This window comes from Pan troglodytes, chromosome 1, assembly GCF_028858775.2.
Source record: "Pan troglodytes isolate AG18354 chromosome 1, NHGRI_mPanTro3-v2.0_pri, whole genome shotgun sequence".
NCBI classification, from domain to species: Eukaryota; Metazoa; Chordata; class Mammalia; order Primates; family Hominidae; genus Pan; species Pan troglodytes.
Window position 1 is genome coordinate 167515055 of NC_072398.2, and position 25889 is coordinate 167540943.

At 35.9% G+C, this 25889-nt stretch overlaps 1 protein-coding gene across 16 annotated transcripts in view; it reads left to right on the forward strand.

Annotated features, from left to right (window-relative positions):
- The window catches only part of ITGB3BP (integrin subunit beta 3 binding protein), an 82391-nt gene that overhangs the window by 47689 nt on the left and 8813 nt on the right, over nucleotides 1-25889 (forward strand). For 8 of the 16 annotated variants that reach the window (XR_010153712.1, XR_010153716.1, XM_063801208.1 and 5 more), the window contains 3 exons: nucleotides 20326-20404; nucleotides 20820-20913; nucleotides 21318-21374. Coding sequence is in view for 14 of the 16 variants with exons in the window: in XM_063801208.1 (XP_063657278.1) it covers nucleotides 20326-20404; nucleotides 20820-20913; nucleotides 21318-21374 (230 nt within the window). In the remaining 2 variants the exon portion in view is untranslated. Of the gene's footprint in view, nucleotides 1-20325; nucleotides 20409-20819; nucleotides 20914-21317; nucleotides 21375-23141; nucleotides 25851-25889 lie in introns of those variants that run through there. The other 8 variants (XM_063801161.1, XM_063801175.1, XM_063801187.1 and 5 more) reach the window with 4 other exon arrangements.

Genomic DNA, 25889 nt, shown 5'->3' on the forward strand with positions numbered 1-25889 from the left:
TATCTTCTATGTACCACACCAATGGACACTAAAGAGTAAAGATAAGGAAAATGAAGTTTTCCCCATTGGGAGCTTATGATCTTTTTTTTTTTTTTCCCTGAGAGTCTCACTCTGTTGCCCAGCCTGGAGCACAATGGTGTGATCGCCATTCAGTGCAGCCTTAACCTCCTGGGTTCAAGCAATCCTCCCACCTCAGCCTCCTGTGTAGCTGAGACTACAGGTCCACGCCACCACGCCCTACTAATTTTTGTGTATTTTTTCAGAGACGGAGTTTCGCCATGTTACCCAGGCTAGTATCGAACCCCTGGGCTCAAGCGACCCACTCGCCCAGGCCTCCCAAAGTGCTGGGATTACAGGTGTGAGATACTGCATGCAGCCTGGGAGCTTATGATCTTATGCTGTAAGTTAATATACCTTCCTCAATTTAGAAATGGGTTATGTTTACGAATGTTTTTGGAGTCATTTACATGGAACTCAGAATGCATTTTCCATGCAAATAGTGTTATAATCTGTGGCTACAGCCCCAAGTCAGGGCACAGATCTATTTATTTCATAATATAGCTGAACTATATAGTTTTGGTAGTAGTCCAGATTAAAAGATGTGGAAACTGAGTGCCATTTAAAATACTTTAGGGACAAAAAGAAGAGTTTTTCAAAGAAGCCTCATTGTTTGGCATCTCCTACATCTGTCCTCTGTTTGCTTTTAATAGCTGTTTTCCCTCGACATGCTGCTCCTCCAGCTCCAAATATTTGCGTGTTTCAGTCTTTTCTGCCCCACAAATATTTTTGTTGTAAATTATTTCTTCCTACTCCTAATCAAAGCTTTTGTTTCCTCAGTGAACTGATCTCAACTAGATATTAACAGGAAAGCATTCTTTTTTGTTTAACTTATTTAATGTTTTTTAACATAGGAAATATATGTACACAGGAAAAAGTTCAAATTATACAAAAGGATGTACAGTGAAAGCAAGTAGCAAGTAAAAATTTAAAAATTACAGATAATCTTGTATTTGACAGCAGGTGCCTGCTAAACCAAATTAATTTCTGGTGCAGTTATATAAAATGTAAATAGGCAGCAAAGGAGGAAATGTTTTTGGACAAAAGTGATACCAGATAATCAAGCCTGTTGTTTTTCTCCCTGAATCAGCTCCACTTAAACTTAATAGTGTCTTTCCTTCTTTCTTCTTGTAAACCCATCAATTTATTTAGAGCTTAGACTTTTAAAACAATAGCTCCCATGGCAGTGGGCTTCAAGGAGCAAGGGAAGAGCAAGAATCATTGTTATGAGTCACATAGGAATTTGCCTATGTTTACTTAATTTATTAATTTCTCTCCATATTTGTTTCTAAAGATCTCTGTTATTTAAGTATATCACTCCATGAATTGGTGTTATAATTAGTGAGTTTAAGTAAGAGCTGAGACATTTTACAACATATAAAAATAATAGGCCAGGTGCCCATTATTATCTACTAAAAATACAAAAATTAGCTGGGCATGGTGGCAGGCGCCTGTGGTCCCAGCTACACAGGAGGCTGAGACAGGAGAATCACTTGAACCTGGGATGGGGAGGTTGCAGTGAGTTGATATTGTGCCACTGTACTACAGCCTGGGTGACAGAGCAAGACTCTGTCTCAAAAAAAAAAAAAGTATTTCTATCAGGAGACTGAGGAAAGAAGATTGCTTGAGACCAGGAGTTCAGGGCTGTAGTACACTGTGATCCCTCCTATAAATAGCTGCTGCACACCAGCCTAGGTAACACAGTGAGACCATCTCTTAAAAAAAAAAGAAAAAAAAAGAAAATGATACGTTTCTTTTTTTTTTTTTTTTTTTTGAGACAGTGTCTTGCTGTGTCACCCAGTCTGGAATGCAATGACACAATCTCATCTCACTGCAACCTCCGCCTCCTGGGCTCAAGCTGTTCTCCTGCCTCAGCCTCCCTAGTAGCTGGGATTACAGGCACCCGCTACCATGCATGGCTAATTTTTGTATTTTTAGTAGAGACCGGGTTCTGCCTTCTTGGCCAGACTAGTCTCGAACTCCTGACCTCAGGTGATCTGCCCGCCTCAGCCTCCTAAAGTGCTGGGATTACAGGCGTGAGCCACCGCACCTGGCCAGGATGCATTTCTGATTGTTTTTTTCATTCATTAAAATAACTCAGTTCTAGCTAATAAAGCCATTTTTATCTTTAGTAATAGGTTCTTTATTCCATTTGTTTAGATTTCTTTTATTTTTTAAAACCACTGCATAAAGACTTGGATTTTTTGTTTTTCTTAAGAAACAGAATCATGCTCTGTCACCCAGGCTGAAGTGCAGTGGCACAATCATAGCCCACTATAACCTTAACCTCTCGGGCTCAAGTTATCCTCCCACCTCAGCCTCCTGAGTAGCTAGAAGTACAGGTATGTTACTACCCCTGGCTAATTCTTTTATTTTTTTGTAGAGATGTTTTCTTGCCATGTTGCCCAGGCTGAACTTGCACTCCTGGGCTAAAGCGATCCTCTTGCCTCAGCCTGAAGACTTGGATTTTGTAAATCTCAAATTAAATGGAATATTGCCAGGCATGGTGGTTCATGCCTGTAATCCTAGCACTTTGGGAAGCTGAGGCAAGCAGTTTGCTTGAGCCCAGGAGTTTGAGACCGGCCTGGGCAACATGGCCAGACCCTGTCTCTACAAAATTTTTTTTTTAATTAGATGGGTGTGGTTGTGCACACCTGTGATCCCAGCTACTTGGGAGGCTGAGGTGGGAGGATCACTTGAGCCTCGGAGGTTGAGGGTGCAGTGAGCTGTGATAATGTCACTACTCTCCAGCCTAAGCGACCGGGTGAGACCTCATCTCAATCAATCAGTGAATCAATCAATAAACAACATTTCACATTTGTGGATCAGTTTTAAATGATCATAACATTTTATGTTTTGTTTTGGCAATATTCTTTTTTTTTTCTTTGCAAAAATATCATAGCTAGGAGAGATACCAGAGACGAAGCAAGGCATCTGCTTCTAGAATAATTCCTGTAGCTTCAGTACCTTGATGGAGTCACTGTAGATTCAGTGTTTGGTCCTACACTATACAAATTTAGAAACTCACCATGAGATGTTGAAGCATAAGGAATTAATGAATACTAATCAGCCTTAGGACAAACCGAAAAATAATGGAAATGCCAATTTATTATGAGAACTTTATTGATATCAGTAGTTTTCTCAGGACAGCCTCTTCTGAAAGTCAGTCTGTTCAGATTTAAAAAAAAAAAAAGTTATTCACTTTGGGAGGCTGAGGCGGGCGGATGACGAGGTCTAGGAGCTTGATACCAGCCTGGCCAATATGGTGACACCCCATCCCTACTAAAAATACAAAAATTAGCCAGGCGTGGTGGCTTGCACCTGTAGTCCCAGCTACTCAGGAGGCTGAGGCAGAAGAATCCCTTGAACCCAGGAGGCGGAGCTTGCAGTGAGCCAAGATGGTGCCACTGCACTCCAGCCTGGGTGACAGAGTGAGACTCCATCTCAAAAAAAAAAGAGTTATTTAAAGATATTCCACAATCTAAGAAGTAGAATTAAGGGAGTAAGAAGTTTTAACAGATACCTTCATTTAGCTGAATTAGTTGTATATATCCTTTTCTCTACAAAAGATAGCACTGTTATTTGTTATCAGTATGGGAAAAATTTTATCTGGACCCTTACCCTCACACCATGCACAAAAATCAATTCCAGGTGGATTGGAAGTCTGAATATGAAAGGTAAAAGAATAAAACTTTTAGGGGCTGGGCACGACGGCTTATGCCTGTAATCCCAGCACTTTGGGAGGCTGAGGTGGGCAGATCATGAGGTCAGGAGATAGAGACCATCCTGGCTAACACAATGAAACCCTGTATCTATTAAAAATATAAAAAAATAGCCAGGCATGGTGGCGGGCGCCTGTAGTCCCAGCTACTTGGGAGGCTGAGGCAGAAGAATGGCGTGAACTTGCAGTGAGCCGAGATCGCGCCACCACTGCACTCCAGCCTGGGTGACAGAGCGAGACTCCGTCTCAAAAAAAAAAAAAAAACTTTTAGAGGACTGGACCTTGGATTAGGCAAAATGCCAACAATAAAAGGGAAAAAATGGATAAATTAAACAGCTTTAAAAGTCCTTTTTATAAAAAGAAACTTTTTAGAGTGTGAAAGTACAGCCCAGTGTGAAAAGATTTGCAAGACAATCCAATAGAAAAATGGGCAAAAGACTTTAATTGGCACTTCACAAGAGCAGATTTTCATGTAAACCAGCAAACATATGAAAAGGTACTCAGCTGGAAAGTGTCATCTGGGAAAATGCAAATTAAAACCTCCATGAAGCACCACTACATCCTCACTAGAATGCTGAAAATAGAAAAGAAGGAAAATACTGGGTAGATCTTCTGGAGTGAGAATGTGGAACAACTGGAACTCAAATAAACTGCTGGTGGGAGTATAAGTAGATGAAAACCACTTTGGGAAACTGTTTGGCAACATCTAAACCAGGATATATGCATACCTTATGGCACAGAAATTCCACTTCAGGGTATATACCCAACAGAAGTGTATACATATATTTACCCAAAGACAAATACCATAATGATCATTGCAGTCTAATTCCTAGTCGCCTCAAATTTGAAAATATCCAGATGTCCATCAACAGTCAAATGGATAAACAAATTATGGTATTTATCTAATGGACTACAGTGAAAATTATCTATAGCTAACAACAATGGCTGAATATCACAAACATAATGTTGGATGTGGAAAAAACTAGACACAAAAGGTTTCATAGTGTATAATTCCATTTGTATGAAGTACAAAAATAACCAAAACTAATCAATACTGCTAAAAGTTAGTAGTTATTCTTAGTTTCTGGGATGTTGTCAGTGTTCTCTTTCGTGATCTGGGTACTAACTGCAATTGAATGAGCTGTACACTTATGTGTACCCTTGTCTCTTCTTTTATTTCTATACTAATAGGCTCCCAAACTCTCATGTAAATGAAGTCTTGTGCCAAGACCAGCTCTGTCGGGGAGACCCTAACCCAGCGGCGCTAGAGGAATTAAAGACACACACACAGAAATATAGAGGTGGGAAGTGGGAAATCAGGGGTCTCACAGCCTTCAGAGCTGAGAGCCCCGAACAGAGATTTACCCACGTATTTATTAACAGCAATCCAGTCATTAGCATTGTTTCTATAGATATTAAATTAACTAAAAGTATCCCTTATGGGATGGGCTGAATTAAAAGAATTAAAGGAATAGGTTGGGCTAGTTAACTGCAGCAGGAGCATGTCCTTAAGGCATAGATCGCTCATGCTATTGTTTGTGGCTTAAGAATGCCTTTAAGTGGTTTTCTGCCCTGGACGGGCCAGGTGTTCCTTGCCCTCATTCCGGTAAACCCACAACCTTACAGCGTGGGCGTTACGGCCATCATGAACATGTCACAGTGCTGCAGAGATTTTGTTTATGGCCAGTTTAGGGCCAGTTTACGGCCAGATTTTGGGGGGCTTGTTCCCAACAGTCTTGAACAACACCAGCAATTTTTTCAGACATGTTACATGATTAAGTAGATTTTTAACTTTTGGACTGCATGGCCTTGCCTGGGACATTTTCCAAACTGTGTTCTATAGGACATTTGTATCTTTAGATATGCCCATAAGTGTTCATGGGGTTAAAACATAATTTTGGGTCAGGCATGGTGGGTCACGCCTGTAATCCCAACACTTTGGGAGGCCAAGGCGGGCAGATCACCTGAGGTCGGGAGTTCGAGACCAGCCTGACCAACATGGAGAAACCCCGTCTCTAGTAAAAATGCAAAAATTAGCTGGGCGTGGTGCCCATGTCTGTAATCCCAGCTACTCGGGAGGCTGAGGCAGGAGAATTGCTTGAACCCGGGAGGCAGAGGTTGTGGTGAGCCGAGATCGTGCCATTGCGCTCCAGCCTGGGCAATAAGAGCAAGACTCTGTCTCAAAAAAAAAATAATAATAATAATAATAATAATAATTTATGGTCAAATAGGTATAAGTAAAGGAGATATCTTCATCTTAAGGATTTACAAAGCATAGTAAGTAAACATGGGTAATAATAGCTAGTAATTATTGAATATTTGCCATGTCTTAGGCATATATTATCACATTTAATCGTCTTAACAATCCAGTGAGGTAGATAATGTTATTGCCCTAACAAAGGTGAAGAAACTGACATTTAGAGAGGTAAAATAACAGCTTAAGCTCACAAAGCTTTATGTTGGGCAGACTTTTTTTTTTTTTTGAAACAGAGTCTCACTCTGTTGCCAGGCTGGGTTGCACTGGCACGATCTTGGTTCACTGCAACCTCCACCTCCCTGGTTCAAGCAATCCTCCTGCCTCAGGCTCCCGAGTAGCTGGGACTACAAGCACACACCACCACGCCCACCTTATTTATTTATTTATTTATTTATTTATTTATTTATTTATTTATTTTGAGACAGAGTTTTGCTCTTATTGCCCAGGCTGAAATGCAATGGCACGATCTCTGCTCACTGCAACCACCACCTCCTGGGTTCAAGTAATTCTTCTGCCTCAGCCTCCTGAGTAGCTGGGATTACAGGCATGCGCAACCACGCCTGGCTAATTTTGTATTTTTAGTAGAGATGGGGTTTCTCCATGTTGGTCAGGCTGGTCTCGAACTCCCTACCTCAGGTGGTCCGCCCGCCTCGGCCTCCAAAAGTGCTGGGATTACAGGCGTAAGCCACCACGCCTGGCCAATTTTTTGTATTTTTAGTAGAGACGGGCTTTCACCATGTTGGCCAGGATAGTCTCGATATCTTGACCTTGTGACCCACCTGCCTCGGCCTCCCAAAGTGCTGGGATTACAGGCGTAAGCCACCGTGCCCAGCTGCAGACTTCTTTTAATCATTGTACTAGAGTAACTGACACTATGGTTTACTGTCTTATTTTGTCTGCCCAGCATCTCTTCCTGCTGGAATTAACATTCTTTAAATCACTCGTTACCCCATTCCAATAATGTGGCTCTTTATTTAAAGACTACCAAAGTCTTACATGACCCTACCCTGGACAGTTGATTGGTCCAGGGGTAGGCACCTGACCTAAACACAGTCAGTCAGTTATTTCACAGAATTTATAAAATTGGAAGTAGGAAAAGAGACTACTTCTCAGATGGAGATCTTCAAGCAAAGATGATACTGGCAGCCATGTTTTTTACCATGTATTAATAGATGAACTGGTTTGCAGTGAGAGAGAAAGAAGCCCATAGCCAGAGAGAAGAGAGGCATTAGGCAGGGTCCTGTTTGTCTTCTGGCTTCTTTCTGTTGCTCCTTAAGCCTTGCTCAACCTCAGCTTCCCTTTGATTATGGGAGATACTCTAGTATCCCTCCAATAAGTGCCCCCTTTTTGTCTTAAAAGATAAATATGTTTACCTTCAGTCATTTACCAATAAAAGAAGATACAGTATGTAAGATTACTTCAGGGTTTCTCAATCTCAGCACTGTTGACATTTGGGTTGGGTAATTCTTTTTGGTAGAGGCTGTCCTATACATTATAGATTGCTTAACAACATCCTTGGCCCCTACCCATTAGATAAGTTGTTAGAACACAGTGTGGTATTATGATGGCCAGTATGACCTATAGATATGTCTAATAGAGTCTATAAAACTAGAAGATACAGTGGCTCATTTCTGTAATCTCAGCATTTTGGGAAGCCAAGGTAGGAGGATCGCTTGAGCCCAGAAGTTCAAGGCCAGCCTGAGCAACATAGCGAGACTCCATCTCTACATTCAATCAATCAATCAATCAGCAAGCAAGCAAGCTGGATGTGGTGGTGTGCCTGTAGTCCCACTACTCGAGAGGCTGAGGTGGGAGGATCACTAGGGCCCAGGAGGTCGAGGCTGCAGTGAGTGGTGATCATGCCAATGCACTCTAGCCTGGGTGACAGAGCGAGACCCTGTCTCAAAAAAAGAAAAAAAAACCCTAGAAAATAACTATAATTTAGAAAGCAAGATGCTTTTAAAATACATTCTTAGCCAGTTAGAACAAATAATCTATTTTCTGATATGAGAACACTAAATGTTAATGATTATAAACTACTACAAAACAAGTTTCTAAATAAATTTTCTTATTTGCAAAAGCTAGTGAATAGTCAATATCCATCACTGGCCTGTAATCCAGGACTTTAGGAGGCCAAGGAGGGAGGATCACTTGAGGCAAGGAGTTAGAGACCAGCCTGGGCAACAAAATGAGACCCCATCTCTACAAAAACTAAAAAAATGAGCCGAGCATGGTAGTGTGCACCTGTGGACCCAGCTACATAGGAGGCTGTTTGGAGAATCATTTGAGCCCAGGAGGTGGAGGCTGACATCTGCAGGCCGAAAAAGCCATGGCCTTGGAAGGGCCATAAATTCCACCACACTCTTGGTGGCTCTCACCCTGCAGCTTGGAGAAGGCGCAATACTCCATTACCACTAATATAAATAATGTTTGTAAAATTCTTACCTAATAAAACATTTAGGACAGGCATGTCTGCTTACAAGTAAGGTATTTTTTGTCTGTTAAAACTAGTCTGTAGCTTGTTTCATGAATGCTTTGTCAAATTATGGAAGTTAAAGTGCAATGATATTTGAAGACTATAAGTGATGGTGTATCTTGTTTCTAATAAGATAAAACTTTTTGCCTTTGTTTTATCTTATTAGGGAATTATATGTCAGTGTTTGAAACATGCTGTGTGATATAATAGGTTTAAAATAAATTCTTTAAAAGAAGAATACTGAAACTAGCCTTGTAGATATGTCTGGTGCACGTGATGAAACGTACAGCTTTATTGGGGTTGGTGGCAATGCCCTGCTGGCTAACTTTCAAGTGACTGGGTTTTTTAAGTTTGGCAAGTACAAAATTCTAAAATTGGGTTTTCCTTTAGAAATGTGTAGGGTCGGGGGAGGATGTCCTAACCGTATGTTGTCATCATATGTAGTTTCATCCAGTGTTCCACATGTGTGACTGCTGTTTCTGAGAGAAGTTTCCAAAATGTCACCATTTCTCAGAACTGAATAAACGTATTGCCAAGAGGCTTTTCTTAGGAATGAAACGTATCTGGGTAAATGTAAACAAAATTGTCTCTGTCTTGACAGTACCAAAGTTCACATAAAAGGTGAAAGCTCCTGGATCAATGCCATGGCTCCATGGAAGGCGATGGATAGTAGATACATATTAAAATATCTATCTGTAACACTAATTTGTTACCATTATGAATCCTTTCAGCTGCATTTGAGGAAAAAGTAGTTGGCTATTTAGAAGTGTGTACATCATTGTTAGTCATTCTTACAGATAAAACATCTTGGGTCAGCCCACTCTGTCCACTCTTATAGGCTACAGAGAAAAGTCATAATTGGTGTCAATACAAGTTGATGGTTTCCAATCTTAAAAAAAAATTTAATTAAAATAAATAAAAAATAAATGTTAAATGCAGTAAAACTACGAATTTGAATAGAAACATGACTCAAATCATTTTTACAAATACATAGTTTTGTTTATTCAAACCAAAATCTTGAGACCCTTAAAAACACAAAATTTATGAAGTAGAGTTCATGGAGAAAAGATGCTTAAGAACTGCAAACAAAATTTCCCACTGGGGCTGGATGTGGTGGCTCACACCTATAATCCTAGCACTTTGGGAGGTCAAGTCAAGCAGATCACTTGAGTTCAGGAGTTCAAGCCTGAGCAACATAGGGAGATCCCATCTCTACAAATTTTTTTTTTTTTAATTAGCAAGCCTGGGTGGTACACGCTTGTAGTCCCACTACTGAGGAAGCTGAGACGGGAGGATCACTCCAGCGCAGCAGATTGCACTCTAGCCTGGGAGACAGAAAAATACCCTATCAAGAAAAAAAAAAGAAAAAAATCCCACGGGTAAAATATCTATAAATACCTTTTGTAAGCTTTTAACAGTTTAGAGACTTTTTTTTAACTTTAGATTCTCAAATAATTTTAAATTTACAGAAAATTTGCAAGAATATTAAAAAGAATTCCTGAACACTCCCCCAGAGTCGCAAATTGTTAACATTTTGTCACATGTACTTTCATTCTCTCTTTCACACATGTGCACACACATACATAGGTACTCAAACTTTTCTGAATATTTGAGAAGTTGCAGACATCCTTTTTTACTGCTAAATCCTTCAGTGTGTATTTCCTAAGAATAATATTATTTAACCATAGTAAAAATATTAAAATCAGGAAATTTAACATTGATATAATTACTGTTATCTAGATAGTGTATAGTCCAAATTCAAATTTTCCCAGTAATGTTCTTTATTGCAATTTTTCTGTTGATGCAGGATTCAATCCAAGATTACATAAATAGTTCTTAAAGTTTCCTTCAATCTAGAACAATTTTTTTAACCTTTTATTGTCTTCTCTGACAGTGATATTTTTAAATAGTGTAGACTGTTTTTTGTACGTCATTCCTCAGTTGTGTTTGCCTGATATTTTGTCATTATTCATGTTATGTATTTTGGGGCAAAAATATAGAAGAATGTTGAATTACATCAAGAGATATTTTGTCCTATTATTGATGAATTTTAATCATTTGATTACAGTGATGTTCAGCAGGTTTATCTATATTAAAAGTAATCATTTTCCCTTTGTAATTAATAAATATTTTGTGGGGAGGTACTTTGTCATGTTTCACCCAGTAGTTTTAACATACATTGATGATTCTTGCCTGAGTCAGTTATTACTGTAATGATTGCCATAGTCATAATTTTCTAACTCCATCATATCTATATTTATTAGTTGACCTTCTGCTGGTTGGCCATTTAAAAATTCATCTGTTCATAGTGATACAAGGTTTTTCCTTGACTTCCCCTTTTCCATATTTCTATCCCATCTCAAATCTAAATCTCTGTCTCCTAAGAGGAGCAATAAATTTGCACATTTGCTTAATCCTACATCATACACAAAATACTTGCAGAATTCCCATGCTCACAGCACTGCTAAAAACAAACCTGCAAAGCATTCAAGATTTGTTTGCAGTTTTTTGTCTCTAAAGATATATAGTCAAATTACTGTTTTCAAAAATTATTTGGATTAGTTCTTCATTTGAAGAAGTATTCATTTGAAATAGGTTTTCTTGTTCGTGAATTTTACTTTTTTCTCATCCTTTTTGACTTTTTAAAATGAGATAAGCCATCATTATGGTTCTAAAAGTCAAAACTGTTGCCAAAAAAGGATACTCAGAGTAGTGTTAATCCCTCCCTCATTCCTTCTACCTATTTCTTGTGGGTAACCAAATTCATTAGTTTCTTATTTACCTTTCCTATGTTTATTTCCATAAAATTAAGCAGTTTCATTTATTTTTTCTTATTTTTTTATACAGATAAGGTGGCACACCATATGTACTCTTTTCACTTTGCCTTTTTTACTGATGAATACGTCCTGAAATCAATTCCTATTGATCAATTTGGAGAATTTTAAATGTAAGAATCCTCTCAACAGGAAAATACAGTTCCATGTTCTAGGTTTAAAAATTTTTTTTCTTCACAAAACAAGTAGTTAATGGCATGTCAATAACCCATTTGTAAAAAAACAGCTACACGTTAATATTTTATGTGAACTTCCGTATCCTTTATGTTTTGCAAGGAATATATATAATTTACTGCGATTGGCTTTTCTTCCTCTTGGCAATTTGCTGCTGCTGTAGCTGGCATTGCTATGAAAATGCAGTAATGGTGACTGTCCTGTAAGTTTTATTTTCAGATAATTGTAGATTTACTTGCCATTGTGAGAAGTAAAACAGAGACATCATGTGTATTGTTTTCCTAGTTTCCCAACATAACATCTTTCAAAACTGTAGTACAATATCACAACCAGGAAATTGACATTGACTCAATCCACTGATCTTATTCATATTTCCTGTTTTGCAATGAACTCATTTGTGTGTGTGTATTTAGTTCTGTGCAATTTTATCACGTGTAGATTCTTGTATCTACCACTGTAGTTATGTTACAGAACAGTTCCATCACCGCGAGGATCCCACTTGTTGTATAGGACTTTTTTTTTTTTTTTTTTTTTTTTTTTGAGACAGAGTTTCGCTCTTGTTGCCCATGCTGGAGTGCAATGGCATGATCTTGGCTCACTGCAACCTCCACCACCTGGGTTCAAGTGATTCTCCTGCCTCAGCCTCCCAAATAGCTGGGATTGTAGGTGCACGCCACCACCATGCCCGGCTAGTTTTTAGTAGAGACGGGGTTTCACCATGTTGGCCAGGGTGGTCTTGAACTCCTGACCTCAGGTGATCCACCCACCTCAGCCTTCCAAAGTGCTGGGATTATAGGCATGAGCCACTGTGCCCAGCCTAGGACTTATTTTTAGTCACTAGCTCATTCTCTCTTATAGGCAGAAGAGTAACTTTTTTAGATGTTACTGCACTAACCCAAATAAAATCTTTTTAATAGTAGTGAGTTATGCCAGAACTGGTTTTTTAAAAATTTTTGTTGTTTTGTTTTGCATTATGTATGCAATTTAATTGTGACAACCACTGGTCAGTATTCTAAATTCCTCTTAACTGCTCAAATGATGGTCTCTAGGGATAAGTTAGTTGAAAATGTTTATCAGAATCTTAGGATGAAGATATAAGCCTATATTCCATATTAGGCCTATTCTGTAGGTGAGCAAAGGCTAAGAGGAAAGCCAGTCTTAAAAAGAGAATTATTTTCAACTGTTTAAAATTTTAGATATGGAAGACTGAAAGCTTTCCCCTAAAGATCAGGAGCAAAACAAGGACACCTGCTTTCACCACTGGTGTTCAACATTGTATTGGAAATTCTAGCCAGAGCAATTAGATAAGAAAAAGAAATAAAAGTCATTTAAATTGGAAGGGAAAAAGTAAAACAATCTTTATTTGAAGACAAGATGATTCTCTATAGAGAAAATCCCAAGAGTGCACAAGAAGCTACTAGAGCTAATAAACAGAGTCAAAAAAAGTTTCAGGGTATGAGATCAACACACAAAAATCAGTTTCCATATACCCGTAATGAATTTGAATAGGAAATTAAGGAAGCAGTCCATTGCAGTAGCATCTAAAAGGATAAAATACACAGGAATAAATTTAACTAAAGAGGTAAAAAACTTGTACACTAGAAACTACAATTCATTTTTGAAAGAAATTAAAGAAGATCTAAATAAAAGGAAAGGTATTCCGTATTCATGGGCAAGAAGATTTAATATTGTTAAGATGTTAATGCTACTACCCAAAGCAATCTACAGATTCACTGTAATTCCTATATTTCTTTTGCAGAATGATTAAACAGCATTTTTTGCAGAAATGGAAAAACCTGTCCTTAAATTCATATGAAACTACAGGAGACCCTAAATAGCCAAACAATCTTGAAAAAGGACAAAGTTGGAAGACTCATATTTCCTGATTTCAAAACATACTACAAAGCTACAGTAATCAAAACAGTACGGCACTGGCGTTAACAGTAGCCATAGAGACCAATGGAATAGAATTGGGGGTCCAAAACAAATGCATACATCTATGGCCAGTTGATTTTTGACAAGGAGGCCAAGTTTATTTAATGGAGAAAGAATAGTCTCTTCAATAAATGTTGCTGGGAAACAGGATTTCCTTATAAAAAAGAATGAAGTTGGATTCCTACCTCACAGCATATGTAAAAATTAAATCAAAATGGATCAGTGACCTAAATATAAGGGCTAAAACCATTTATAACTATCTTAGAGGAAAACATAATGATAAATCTTCATGACCTTGAATTTGTTGATAGATTCTTATATAACAACACCAAAAGCACAATGAACAAAAGAAAAAATAAATTCGACTTTATCAAAAGTAAAAGCTTTTGTGTTTCAAAGTACACCATCAAGAAAGTGAAAAGGCAAAGCACAGAATGGGAGAAAATATTTTCAAATTATATATCTAATAAGGGTTTAAGGTCCAGAGTAGATCAAGAGCTTCCAAAACTCAACAAGAAAAAAGACAATCCAATTTTAAATATAGGCAAAGACTTGAGTAGATTTTTTTTTTTTTTTTTTTTTTTTGAGATGGAGTCTCGCTCTGTCGCCCAGGCTGGAGTGCAGTGGCGCAATCTTGGCTTACTGCAAGCTCTGCCTCCCGGGTTCACGCCATTCTCCGGCCTCAGCCTACTGAATAGCTGGGACTACAGGCACCCACCACCATGCCTGGCTAACTTTTTTCTTTTTTTTTTTTTTTGTAGTTTTAGTAGAGACGGGGTTTCACCATGTTAGCCAGAGTGCTCTCGATCTCCTAACCTCGTGATCTGCCCACTTCAGCCTCCCAAAGTGCTGGGATTACAGGCATGAGCCACTGCGCCTGGCCTTGAGTAGATATTTCTTGAAAGAAGTTATATAAATTGCCAATAAACACATGAAAATATATTAAATATCATTAGTCATTAAAGGAATGCAAATCAAAACCACAGTGAGACCTTACATCTTAAACCTTACATCTACGAGGATGTCTATTTAAACAAACAATAAAAATGGAAAATAACAAATATTGGCAAGGATATAGAGAAATTAAAACCCTTGTACATTGTAGCTCCTGTGGAAAACAGTCCGGCACTTTTCTCAAAAAGTTAAACATATAATTACCATAAGACCAAGCAATTTCACTCCTAGGTATATGCCCAAAATAAATGAAAACAGTGACTCAGATATTTATATACCAATGTTTATTCCATCATTATTCACAATAACCAAAAGACAGGAAACAACCCAAATGTTCATCAGCAAATGAATGGATAAAGTGTGGTATGTACATGCAGTGGAATATTATTTATTTATGAAAAGGAATGAAGTTCTGATACATGCTACAACATTGAAGAATCTTGAAAGCATTATGCTAAGTGAAATAAGCCAGACACATAAGGACAAATACTGTAAGATTCCAGTTGTATGCAATGTCTAGAATAGACTAATTCAAAGAGACAGAAAGGAGATTAAAGGTTACTAGAGGCTGGAGGTGGGAAGCATGAAGAGTTACTGCTTAATGGTTATACAGTTTCTGTTTGTAGTAATAGAAAACTTTTGGAAATAGATAGTGGTGATGGTTGCACAACATTGTGAATGTAATTAATGTCACTGAATTGTACATTTAAAAATGCTTAAAATGACAAATCTTGTATATAGTTTATCACAATAAGAAATTTTTTTAGAAAAAATTTTAAGCTGAACGGAATGCAGAAAAGCTCCTTGAGACAGCCTGTAAAAATGTAATGAAATAAATAGAGCTAAACACGGGGGGAAATTTTTTTTTTTGACAAAGAATGTCAATTTTATTTATATTGACCAGATTTTTTTGTGATCAGTCTTCAGGAAAAATGTTTTTAATTAATTTTTATGTGCATAAGAATTGCCTGGAAATGCATATTTCTGACCTTCTCTGTTAGTATTTCTTGGATGCAGCCCAGAAATTTGTATTTTTAACCATTTACCAAGGAATTCTGATGCCAGTTGTAACTGAATTACACTTTTGGAAATATTATATAATGGTTGAGAACATAGGTCAAACACACCTGGGTTCAAGTCCTGACTGTGCCCCTTGTTATAAAACCCTGGATAATTAAATAATTTATTGGTACTTCAGTTTTCATAGCTGTAAAATGGAGACAGTATTTCCCACAGACAGTTGTTTTGAAAATTAAGTAAGATATAGTTTGTAAAGTAGTAAGTATAGTGCCTTAAACTAAGAAAGCATTAAAAAAATGTTAACAATATATTTCATTGTTTTCATAATTCAACTGTCATCCAAAATTATCAGTTTAGGTCAAGGGAGATGGAGATTCAGTGACCTATTTACCTTTTTCTGCGTGAATCATAGTACTGTAAAGATAAAGAAAACCTAAGGAATTCACCCCTGTTATGTACATTTTAATGCACAAGTCTTGAGATTTATAAAAGTACAATTTCTTAGAGGTAATAACTTTCAGATAATAGCTTTTAGTAATAGAATTAATTAGTAGTGTATTTGTGGCCTTTGAGAATGCTGTATTAGAATAGTAAGGCAGAAATCTAAATACAAGAGTTTAATTTTAATATGGAGGAAGTGGAGATTGGGTTAGGCTGTCATGTTGAGCAGAAATTTGTGAAAGAAGATTCATTAAATTAGGTAAATGGAGAGTTAAGCAGCATTGGGTGCTCAGCAAAATCATACTTCTAATATTGACTGTCAATTCTACTGTGAGACTTTTTTTTTTTCCATAGTACTCACAGCTTAGACTAGGAGCAATGAAAACAAATAGGGACATCCAGGGTTACATGTGAGAAAGACATATGTGGTGGAAAGTTAGGGAACTGAATTAATTAACTTTGTCAGCAATATAACTGATGAATCATGGAAAACATATAAGACAATATGAGAAGGAAGTAAAAAAAAGAGAAAACTGCAGGATGGGCATACTTCACTTGAATCTAGGGATGGATGGTCACTGGACCAGGTCTTTTTTATTCTGTTCATTGATCCATCAAATAGTTACTGGGTCCCTCCCATAACTGCAGGCACCTTATTAGTTAACACAGGTTGTGACAGTAAATAAGGTAGATACCGCCCTTGCCTTCACGGAACTTACAATATGGTAAGGGAGACCTATGTCAAACAATTGGAAGTTACAAAAAAGGAGGGAAATCAAAAATTTTTTCAGGCCATTATCATGGCTTTTACAGGGTTTCACTCTTCTTCCACTATATCCACAATGCCTACACAGTACAGTAGATACCATGGCTTGCATCCGAGGGAATCTATAAATCACTGGGTTCCTTTTTCATCTGCTCTACTCCTTTGCTTCTCATTCTTTCACATCTAGGATGGCACAGCAGGAGCTGAGTTAATGCTTGCTAACACCTGCTTCAATAAATCTGAATTAGAAGCACCAATTTAATACAATTTCTCTTTGTTCTTTTAGTTCTCTCCTCAGAATACATCTGAGGAACTTAATAGAGAAAAAGTAAATGATGAAACTACATTTGAAGCTAAGAATGGAAAATAATTGAAAGAATTGAAAGTGGCCAAGATAGGAAAAACCAAGAACTGGTACAGAATGATAGTTTTGAAAGTCAAGTTACACCTGACTTGAGACTGAAGAAGTTAATGTAGAAGGAAGGAAAAGCAGAATTAATGGATACATCCAATGCTTCTCATGGATTTTATTTGGCTGATGCACCTAATTTCAGTTGTTTTTCAGAATAAGGACTTTTTCTTTGAGGAATGTGAGAGAACTCTGAATTTCACAATGCAACTCTTCTAAGCAAATTGGAAAACTGCACTGAAAATCCTGAATTTTGACATGTAGCTCCCTCAAGAGAAAAACTACGAGATGCTTTAAAAAAATGCTGCTGGGGTTTAGTCTACGATGAAAAAGAAGGTTAATTCAAGGAGGACCAAGACTTCAGATTTCTTAGGTTGTGCTACAGTAGTCTTTGACCACAATGCAGATTTGATTAAATCTTGTAAGGATGCCGTAAAACTGGCAACAGTCACTGGATACCTGGATGTAGTGGCCCATTGACATCTGGATGGCTCAAAGGGTCATTATAAGATAAAGGATTTGGTCCAATTTAGTCTAGCGAGAGGCAAATCTATTTGAGAAAGAAATAGTATTCTGCAAAATATGAATGGCACCCAATGATGATACTTTTACTCACCAACTTGAAAGAGCCACAATAACTTTGAAATTTTGTACCATAATGAACTTGAGAAATATATTCTTCAGGCAGCTTGAAAGAAATGAAAGATCGTTGGTTTTCAGGAATAAACAAATTAGTAAAGGAACATCAAGATGATATTAAAAACCAAGGGACTGTATGCAAACCATAATGCTATGTTAGGGCAACAAAGTGAAATTTGAACCATGCATTGAAAATACAGAAAAGGGCTCTCAGTAGCAATGCATATCTACTTTTCAGCACAAGTAGGATGTTTATGAGAATTCCATTTTGTCTAGGATGAAGAAAGTGGTAGAATTATTTCTCCCAAAATCTGCTCAGCAAATAGTTTATCTCCAAAGATTATGAAGGCTTCTTCAGTGATTCAGAAAGTGTGGAAAAGAATGCCTTGAAAAAAAAAGAATTTTTCAGGATTTAACAGTTGTATAACACCTAAAAAACCATTCATGGGAATTTGGTTGCCTTCAAGGTGGGAAAAAGGTGATTTCGTCTAGGCAGAAGAAAAGGAGGAGGAGAGGAAAGGGAATCAAAATAGTAATAAGAAGAGCAATGGCATGTCTACTAGTCCTACTACTTGATCCTGCAATGGATACAAGTGTCCTTGAGAAAGCACCTTCAGCATATCAAAGATGTTTTGAAAACAACTTCCCCAGATAATTGATATTTAATCCATACAAGTCTCCAAGATTGTTAAAACAGTTTGTTTTAGCTTAGCGCCTCAATTACTATCTTAATTTAGGAGAGCTGCTAGTAGGTCCTTTGGGGATGCTACATTATACAACTTTGGGGGGCACCATTTACATCTAACTCTATGTGAACAGAGCCCCTTGGAGACATTCAAGATGGCAGTCCTGCGGGACCTAATCCTTCCCACACAATTCCCTACGGGTTAACAGGGAGTACCATCAGCTCATTAAGATAGGGTAAGACAGTTTGAAAAGGCTCTACTATTCCAGTTCTCCCAGGAAAGGGATGCAAGGTATAAGGCAACAAGCCCCTCAGATCATTTCTCGTAGCAAAGTAACTTATTTGCCTCCACTTTGTACTCCTAGGGCACTCAGTAGGCTTTGGCATCATATATGAGAAGCTAGAGGATCCAGCCTTGGTGGGAGTCCCTTAAGTCCTTGTTTCTTCAGGTCTTTGGATCCAATTTGAAGAAGCAGGAATTCCTTTATGATACCATCTCTCAAACTGAGGTTCTCCTGTTAAGCAATCAGGGCCTCAGACAGATCACTTCTGATTGAAAATACGTAATAAAGGAAAACTTTTAAAGAAAAAAAACACCCAAAATTCCACTGTCCTCATAATTTTTAGCTTTTTCATAATGCTATCAAAAGTCTCTTGTTTCTTGTTCACATACTTAGATAAAATTTTACTTAGTTGAAACTTACTGTACGTATACATTGTAGATCAAAATTTTAACATATTTGTCTTATTTTTAATAACACAAAAATGTCAATGACTAACACTGATGTAATCTTGAAAAAGCATTTAAATAGAATTTCTGGTTTCTCTCATAAAATCTATATGGATTTATGCTGTTTGAAACAGTACGCACTAGCCATACATGGCTAATGAGCACTTGAAATGTGGCTAGTATGAAATGAGATGTGCTGTTAATATGTAAAGTATACCTGGATTTGAAAAAAGTATAAAATATCTCAATAATTTTTATATTCATTATATGTTGAAATATTTTGAATATATTGATTTAAATACTTAAACATTATGAAAATTATTAAAGAAAATTTACCTTTTTATTCCTTTTAGTGTGGCTACTAAAAATTTTAAATTACATATATGGTTTACATTATTTTTCTATCAGACTGTGTTGATATAGATTATCACAAACAGCTGTGGGGTCTTAAAATTGGAAAAGCAACTAAAATTTTAACAATAAGGGAATGTTTAAATCATTTTTAGTATGTTTACTAAATAGAATATTGTGCAGCCTTCAATATGTGGCCCCCCAAAATGTATATAATATTGTATTAAGAAAGCACAGCCAGACACCATGGCTCACACCTGTAATCATAGTGCTTTGGGAGGCCAAGGTAAGAGGATCGATTGAACCCAGGAGGTTGAGGCTGCAGTGAGCCATGATCACACCACTGCACTTCAGCCTGGGTAACAGAGGTAAACCCCATTTCTTTATAAAAAGGAAAAAAAAGTATGATAACAAAGTTACACAATTTCTTTTTTTTAAACTAGAAGCATTTTTCCAAAAAGCTAACTGGAGATATGTTCAGAAGATTGAATTCCAAGTGATGTTTTCCTCTTTTCCTTTTCTTTATTTTCATACTTAAAATAAAGTCATAAAACTTTTTTTATTTTAAAAAGAAGTTACTAGTTGATACTGATTCGTAGACTCAGATCAAGGTAAATGAAGGAATGGTGGTGTATTAGTGTTCTCAATGTGGCATTGTGGAGAAAGGAACAGCCAACTATGTCTTCCATCCCACTGCTCAGTGGGAATCGGAAAGTAAAACTCCAAAAGAGGGGACAGTTGATAATATATATTGTGTTTGTAAAGAATGAAAGAACCTAAGTCTAAGGTCCTTTAAAAAAAGTTAAAGCTCTGAAAATGATTTGCCATGTTTAAATGCTTCCCCTTGCTAAGTATTGTCTTTTTCTTTATTACTAGATTCATGATGTTGCTATCAAAAGTTGAGAAATTGTCAGAAGAAATCATGGAGATAATGCAAAATTTAAGTAGTATACAGGTTTGCATTTTTTCATACTTCTACCCTGTTTGAAAAGGATAAAGTGAAAGAAGTGTCCCAGATTGGAGAATCCAATCCAGGAAAGAGTTTGCATAGAGTATGATTAATTTACTTTTCATGGGAATTTTTTTTTAATAGGAGAACACTATTTAACCATAATATTTTAGTAATATCTTGCTTTTCACATTTAAACATAAATTTATAGATTACGTTTAGTCTTTTTAGTTAATTATAAATTGTTTTTTTTCAGGCATTTTTGGGCTTGAAATAGTTGGCCTGCCAGAAACAGTTAAATATCCTAACATAAAGTTTAAGTTTTTCAAATGAAGGAAACAATATACTGTATTTTCACTAGACATGTCAGTAATCTCATGTGTGTAGAGAACTTAACTCATTCAAGATGACTTTCTTGTAGGCTTTGGAGGGCAGTAGAGAGCTTGAAAATCTCATTGGAATCTCCTGTGCATCACATTTCTTAAAAAGAGAAATGCAGAAAACCAAAGAACTAAGTAAGAATTTTTGAGTTTTCAATGACAGTAATTTTAAAGATAAACCTATTAATTTGTCTCATTTACATTTGATAGGCTTCTTTATATATACCATTACTGGACATGTGATAAAAATACTATTACCTTCTTTAAATAAGAAGCCACATGTCTTTTATCAGGTTGTGTTATTTTGGGGATTCTTCTTGAATGTGAATGAAAAGAATGCACCTTGGAAACTGGTAGTAGGCATTTCAAATGTAATGCCCATTTTTATAATATATAATAAGGTATTATATTTTATATTTGGTACTTATAAATATGTATTATTTTGAATTATTTTTTCTCATGAAGTTGTTTGTTGCAAGTATTGAGAAATTATCCATATTCTATGTTAATTCTTGACATGGGATTTTTACTTCTTTTAGTGACAAAAGTGAATAAACAAAAACTGTTTGAAAAGAGTACAGGACTTCCTCACAAAGGTAAGTAGTTGTGTTTTAGTTTATTACATAAAGATGCTTTCATCCCATTTTGCCAGTTAAAACTAATCATCATGAATCCTTTTTAGTGGTTTTCTTTTTTCCTCAGAGATCCCTGTTCTGAAGTATGTTCCTTTAAAAGATCACGAATCTCATTTGAAAAGCTTTATATTGCATTTAGCAGAAGATGATATCTGATGAGATCAACTTCTCTGATGATTGAACTTTTTAAATGTCTTTTGAAATGCAATCTTCAACATAAGATTTGAATTTTGTCTTTTTATTAAAATTTCTTTTTGAGAATACAAATAGGAGCAACAATGCATTAATATACTGCAGTTTTTAGTGTTGCACTAGAAGCATTGAAAGTTACTTTCTAACCAGTATTCTGGAAACTTTCAGATCATTAATATGCTTTGTTCTACTATGAACTCTTATGTCTGAGCATTTCACAGTATGGAAAACTAAATAAACAGTTTTTAGGTTTCCATAGGAAGTACACATTCACACCTTCACACCTCAATAAGCAAAGTAATCATGAACTGTAAAATACCAAAACCTTTAGACTAATACAGGAGTGATTAATAGTACCTACATGAATGCCATTTAGCAATTTCTGCAAGTGGAATTAGGCCTTAAAATGGGTGGCCGTGTTTTCAGCCTACCACTTTTAAATACCGATGACTGCCATTTATTGAGTAACTATAATTACAAATATTCTGAATACTAGGATCAGCAAATCTTTACAGCAATGTGGAAAGATAGCTACACTGTATTATCATTGTCATTATAGACAAGGAACGAAGACACAAAAAATATTAAGTAACTTGCCCAAGACTTCTACTTAGGTAACAGAGCAAGGATTCCAACCAAAGACCAGTCTGGCCTCAAAAACTCTGGTCTTTTCATTATTCTGTGTTATCTCTTCCTAAAACAAATGAAATCATCCAATCATCTTAGCTTTTAGATTCAAACATGGCACATAATTGAAACTGTTTTAGCCAATCTGGTATGTTAGCCTGGGTTTAGAACCTTTCATAAGCCAGTGATGGGTTGGCAATGGAAAGTGCTGGGATTGCCAGCCAGTCAGATCTAAAGGCCAGCTGGGTCATGGCAGGGCTGCAGCCATGGCAAGACTCCTCCAAAGCTCATGTGGGAAGGGAGCTGAATAGGCTTCCTGAGCTTTTCAGTTGAACAACTAACGTCTACTGTGATGCCAAGAATTTAAGAACATGAAAGGTGGCTTTTTCTTGGATGTGGCTTGGGATCTTTTAAAAAAAAGAAAGAAAGAAAGAAAGAAAAGAAAAGAAAAAGAAAAAAGAAAAATTTAGAGGCAGGATTGTACCCTGTCACCCAGACTGAAGTGATGATTAGTGAAGTGGGATTACAGGCATAAGCCAACACGCCTGGCCTCTTGTCTGTTACTTTAGTTGTGTAATTTGATTAGAATGTGTAACTGGGTTTCAGTGGTTTCAATCTCTCCTAAGTTGACAAGTTTTAGAGGATCACAATAGGAAAGCAAAATGTTTATTATTTCCCAACTGGAAGAAATCTTGCTTCTATATATTCTACACCAATAGTGTGATTTCCTTAAAAATCTGTAACTTCCTAGAACTAACTAGAATTAGGCTTAATATAGTTGGCCTTTGCAAACAGCTTTGAGAAATAAGGAAGAGGAAAACTCTGGAATAAATAAGTGAACTGTCAATGCTAATAATGTAAAGAAAAATTTTTTAAATTTATATTTCATTAAAATATTTTTCCTTCCAGGGGAAACTTTTTTCATTTCCTTATGGACATCTAAAATACATCACTTCATTGTGTGTTTATGCATGATCAGCCTTAAAACTGTTTTCTATTATTTTAGGCATTAAGGCTGACTTGCCCATTACCAGATTTTCCCAAAGGACCGAGTTCCTGCATAGAGGAGACTGTTATCACTAAACCATGTTTGTAAATTTCTAATAATCATTGATTTAAATGAAAACTCAGTTTAAAAAATATATAATACATAGTATCTATATAAGTATGTTATATACTACTGTGTGTTATATTCTATTCTACGTAGTCATTGTCCAATTCTGTTTCTTGGCAGGAGCTACATTAGCTCTTTATATTTCCTGAGGTATTAAAAACTTCATTAGCTTTTTAACTAATTTTGGGAAATTCATATTGCCTAAAAAATAGATTAAAGCTTATTTTTGTTGTAATTTGATTTTGAGCTATATAGTTTTCCTGAGTGCTTTTCCTACCTCTTTCTCTGGTTCCTAACATACATATTAGTTTTGGGGGTTTTTTGTTTGTTTTGTTTTTTGGTTAATGATTATATACACACAAACGTGCACACACATGCAAATTTTTTGTACTAAGCTAACAACTTTTACCCTTTTCTGCTCATACATTCATTTTAAGAGGATTTTGCTAATTCTTTTGACATCTCAAACTAGTTTGCTTTATATGTCCCTCATTTTGCAATCTGGCCTTGAAATTTCCACTTTCTTTTATTTATTTATTTTTATTATGCTATTACACAGAATTGTTTAAATTTTAAAATGTTTTAGGAGTTTGTCATAATATTAGAAAATAAGTAAAATAAAAATCATCCCTATAATATGTATAGGATTTATTAAGGTAATTATGAAAATTAGAATAAGCCAATTACTTGTTTCACTATCAAAAGAATGTCCTTCAGATTCTTCTGGGTTTTTGGTGGGTTTTTTTGTTTGTTTGTTTTTTGGTCTTTCAGATTCTTAAAAAATTTTCCTGGAATAGTTAAAATAGACAATACCATGAGAATTTCAATATTTATGCTATCATTGCCTCTTCTAATTGGTCTTTTAGTTCTAGTAATATTTATTTTTTCATTTCAGTGGGAATTTCAGTTAACGTCAGTTACAGTCTTTATTACAGGAAGAGTAGAATTATAAAAATAACACTCTAGTGTTTTAAATAAATAGACATCTGACACACATTCTTAAGGCTTTATATAACTTATTCAAGAGAAATTTAAAACATACACAATAAAATTAAAAGGCACACTGAGATTTTCATAGTGTCATAAGAACTGGACCTGGTAAATCAGGGGATGCCTTGATGAGAGTATATGAATAAAAGAGGATCTCCTCTGCTAAACACAGATTTCTTAAACAAAGGAAGGCTTCTTTCTTTCTTCAGTTACTTAGGAAATAAGCCTAATTTTGCTGTCTTCAATAACACTGGCTTTATGACTATTAGGAAAATAATGAAATGAAAGGTTCTTTTTCTGTAAGATTTGGATGTGAATTTTCATAATTATTTTAAATTTGTTATGCTGAAGACTTAAGACATATGACCATTCAGTGGGCTGATACAGATGAAATGTCACATTATCATCACATGGTGAGGCATGAAATTTATTTACTTTACATAATCAACCTCTACTTAAAACAACTTGTTACAGATATTCCTTAGTCAATAGATGGCATTATATAGTAGTTAATATTTTCAGTTTTTTCTGAAGATAATTAAAAATACCATCATTGTTAGTCTATGACTAGTACTTCCAATAAACAAAATGTTTTTGAAAAGAATGTAAGCAAATTGTAGAGCAGTTGCCAAGATATGAAATCTAGACACTTAGCTTCAGTCCAAAACATATTTTATCTGTTTTGAGAATAATTGTGTAGGTTGCAGTATGCATATTTTAAATGAAATGGAACCATCTGAACTTTACATTGTTCAGTGTTTCAGCTGTTTGTAATAGAAAGTATTTCAGAATTTCCAACTTTGGTCTGTTTTAAAAAGCATAAACTACAATGTTCCTGTATTCTTTAGTTAACTTTCTGTATTCTTACATAGTAAAATTCATCTTGGTTATAGATTTTAAAGTTATCAGATTCTTAGACAACAGGACAAATTTAAAACTCTTTCTGTTCTAACACTATAAAATAGTTTGATATTGCCTCTTCATTCTAACCACCCACTGAAGTATTTTTTAAACATAAAAATATGTTGTTCTTTCCCCAACTCAGGCTTGAAAAAGTATTCATCATATCAGCTGAATAATTTCACTCCCAGAAGACTACTACCCTTTTAGTTTTCTATTTTATCTTAACATTAAACAATATATTTTTTTCAAACAGATACTTCAATTTTAAAAGCACTGAGGTTTGAAGTTTAGACATGACGACTTTTAGGAGAAACAACAGAAATTCCCCCTATGCTTTAACATTCTGGGTTTATCTGGAGATAAAAAATGAAGCCATTAATTTTGATAGCACAAATATACATTAATGTACAACTATAGTCCTCAGCTCTTTATAATGATTCAGCTATCATGTATGCCATATGTGAATCATAACCTTTCCTATTAATAATGTTAATGCTCTTGTTTTACACGATTCGTCATTGTTTTGGGGTATGCATTTCAGCTGCTAAAAATGCTTACTTGAGATTTGTCTAGGATTTAAGTAAAAATAAACTGATTTATTACTTTTCAAAGCCTTTTAAATAATTTCTTTCATGATTTAAATTTTTTAT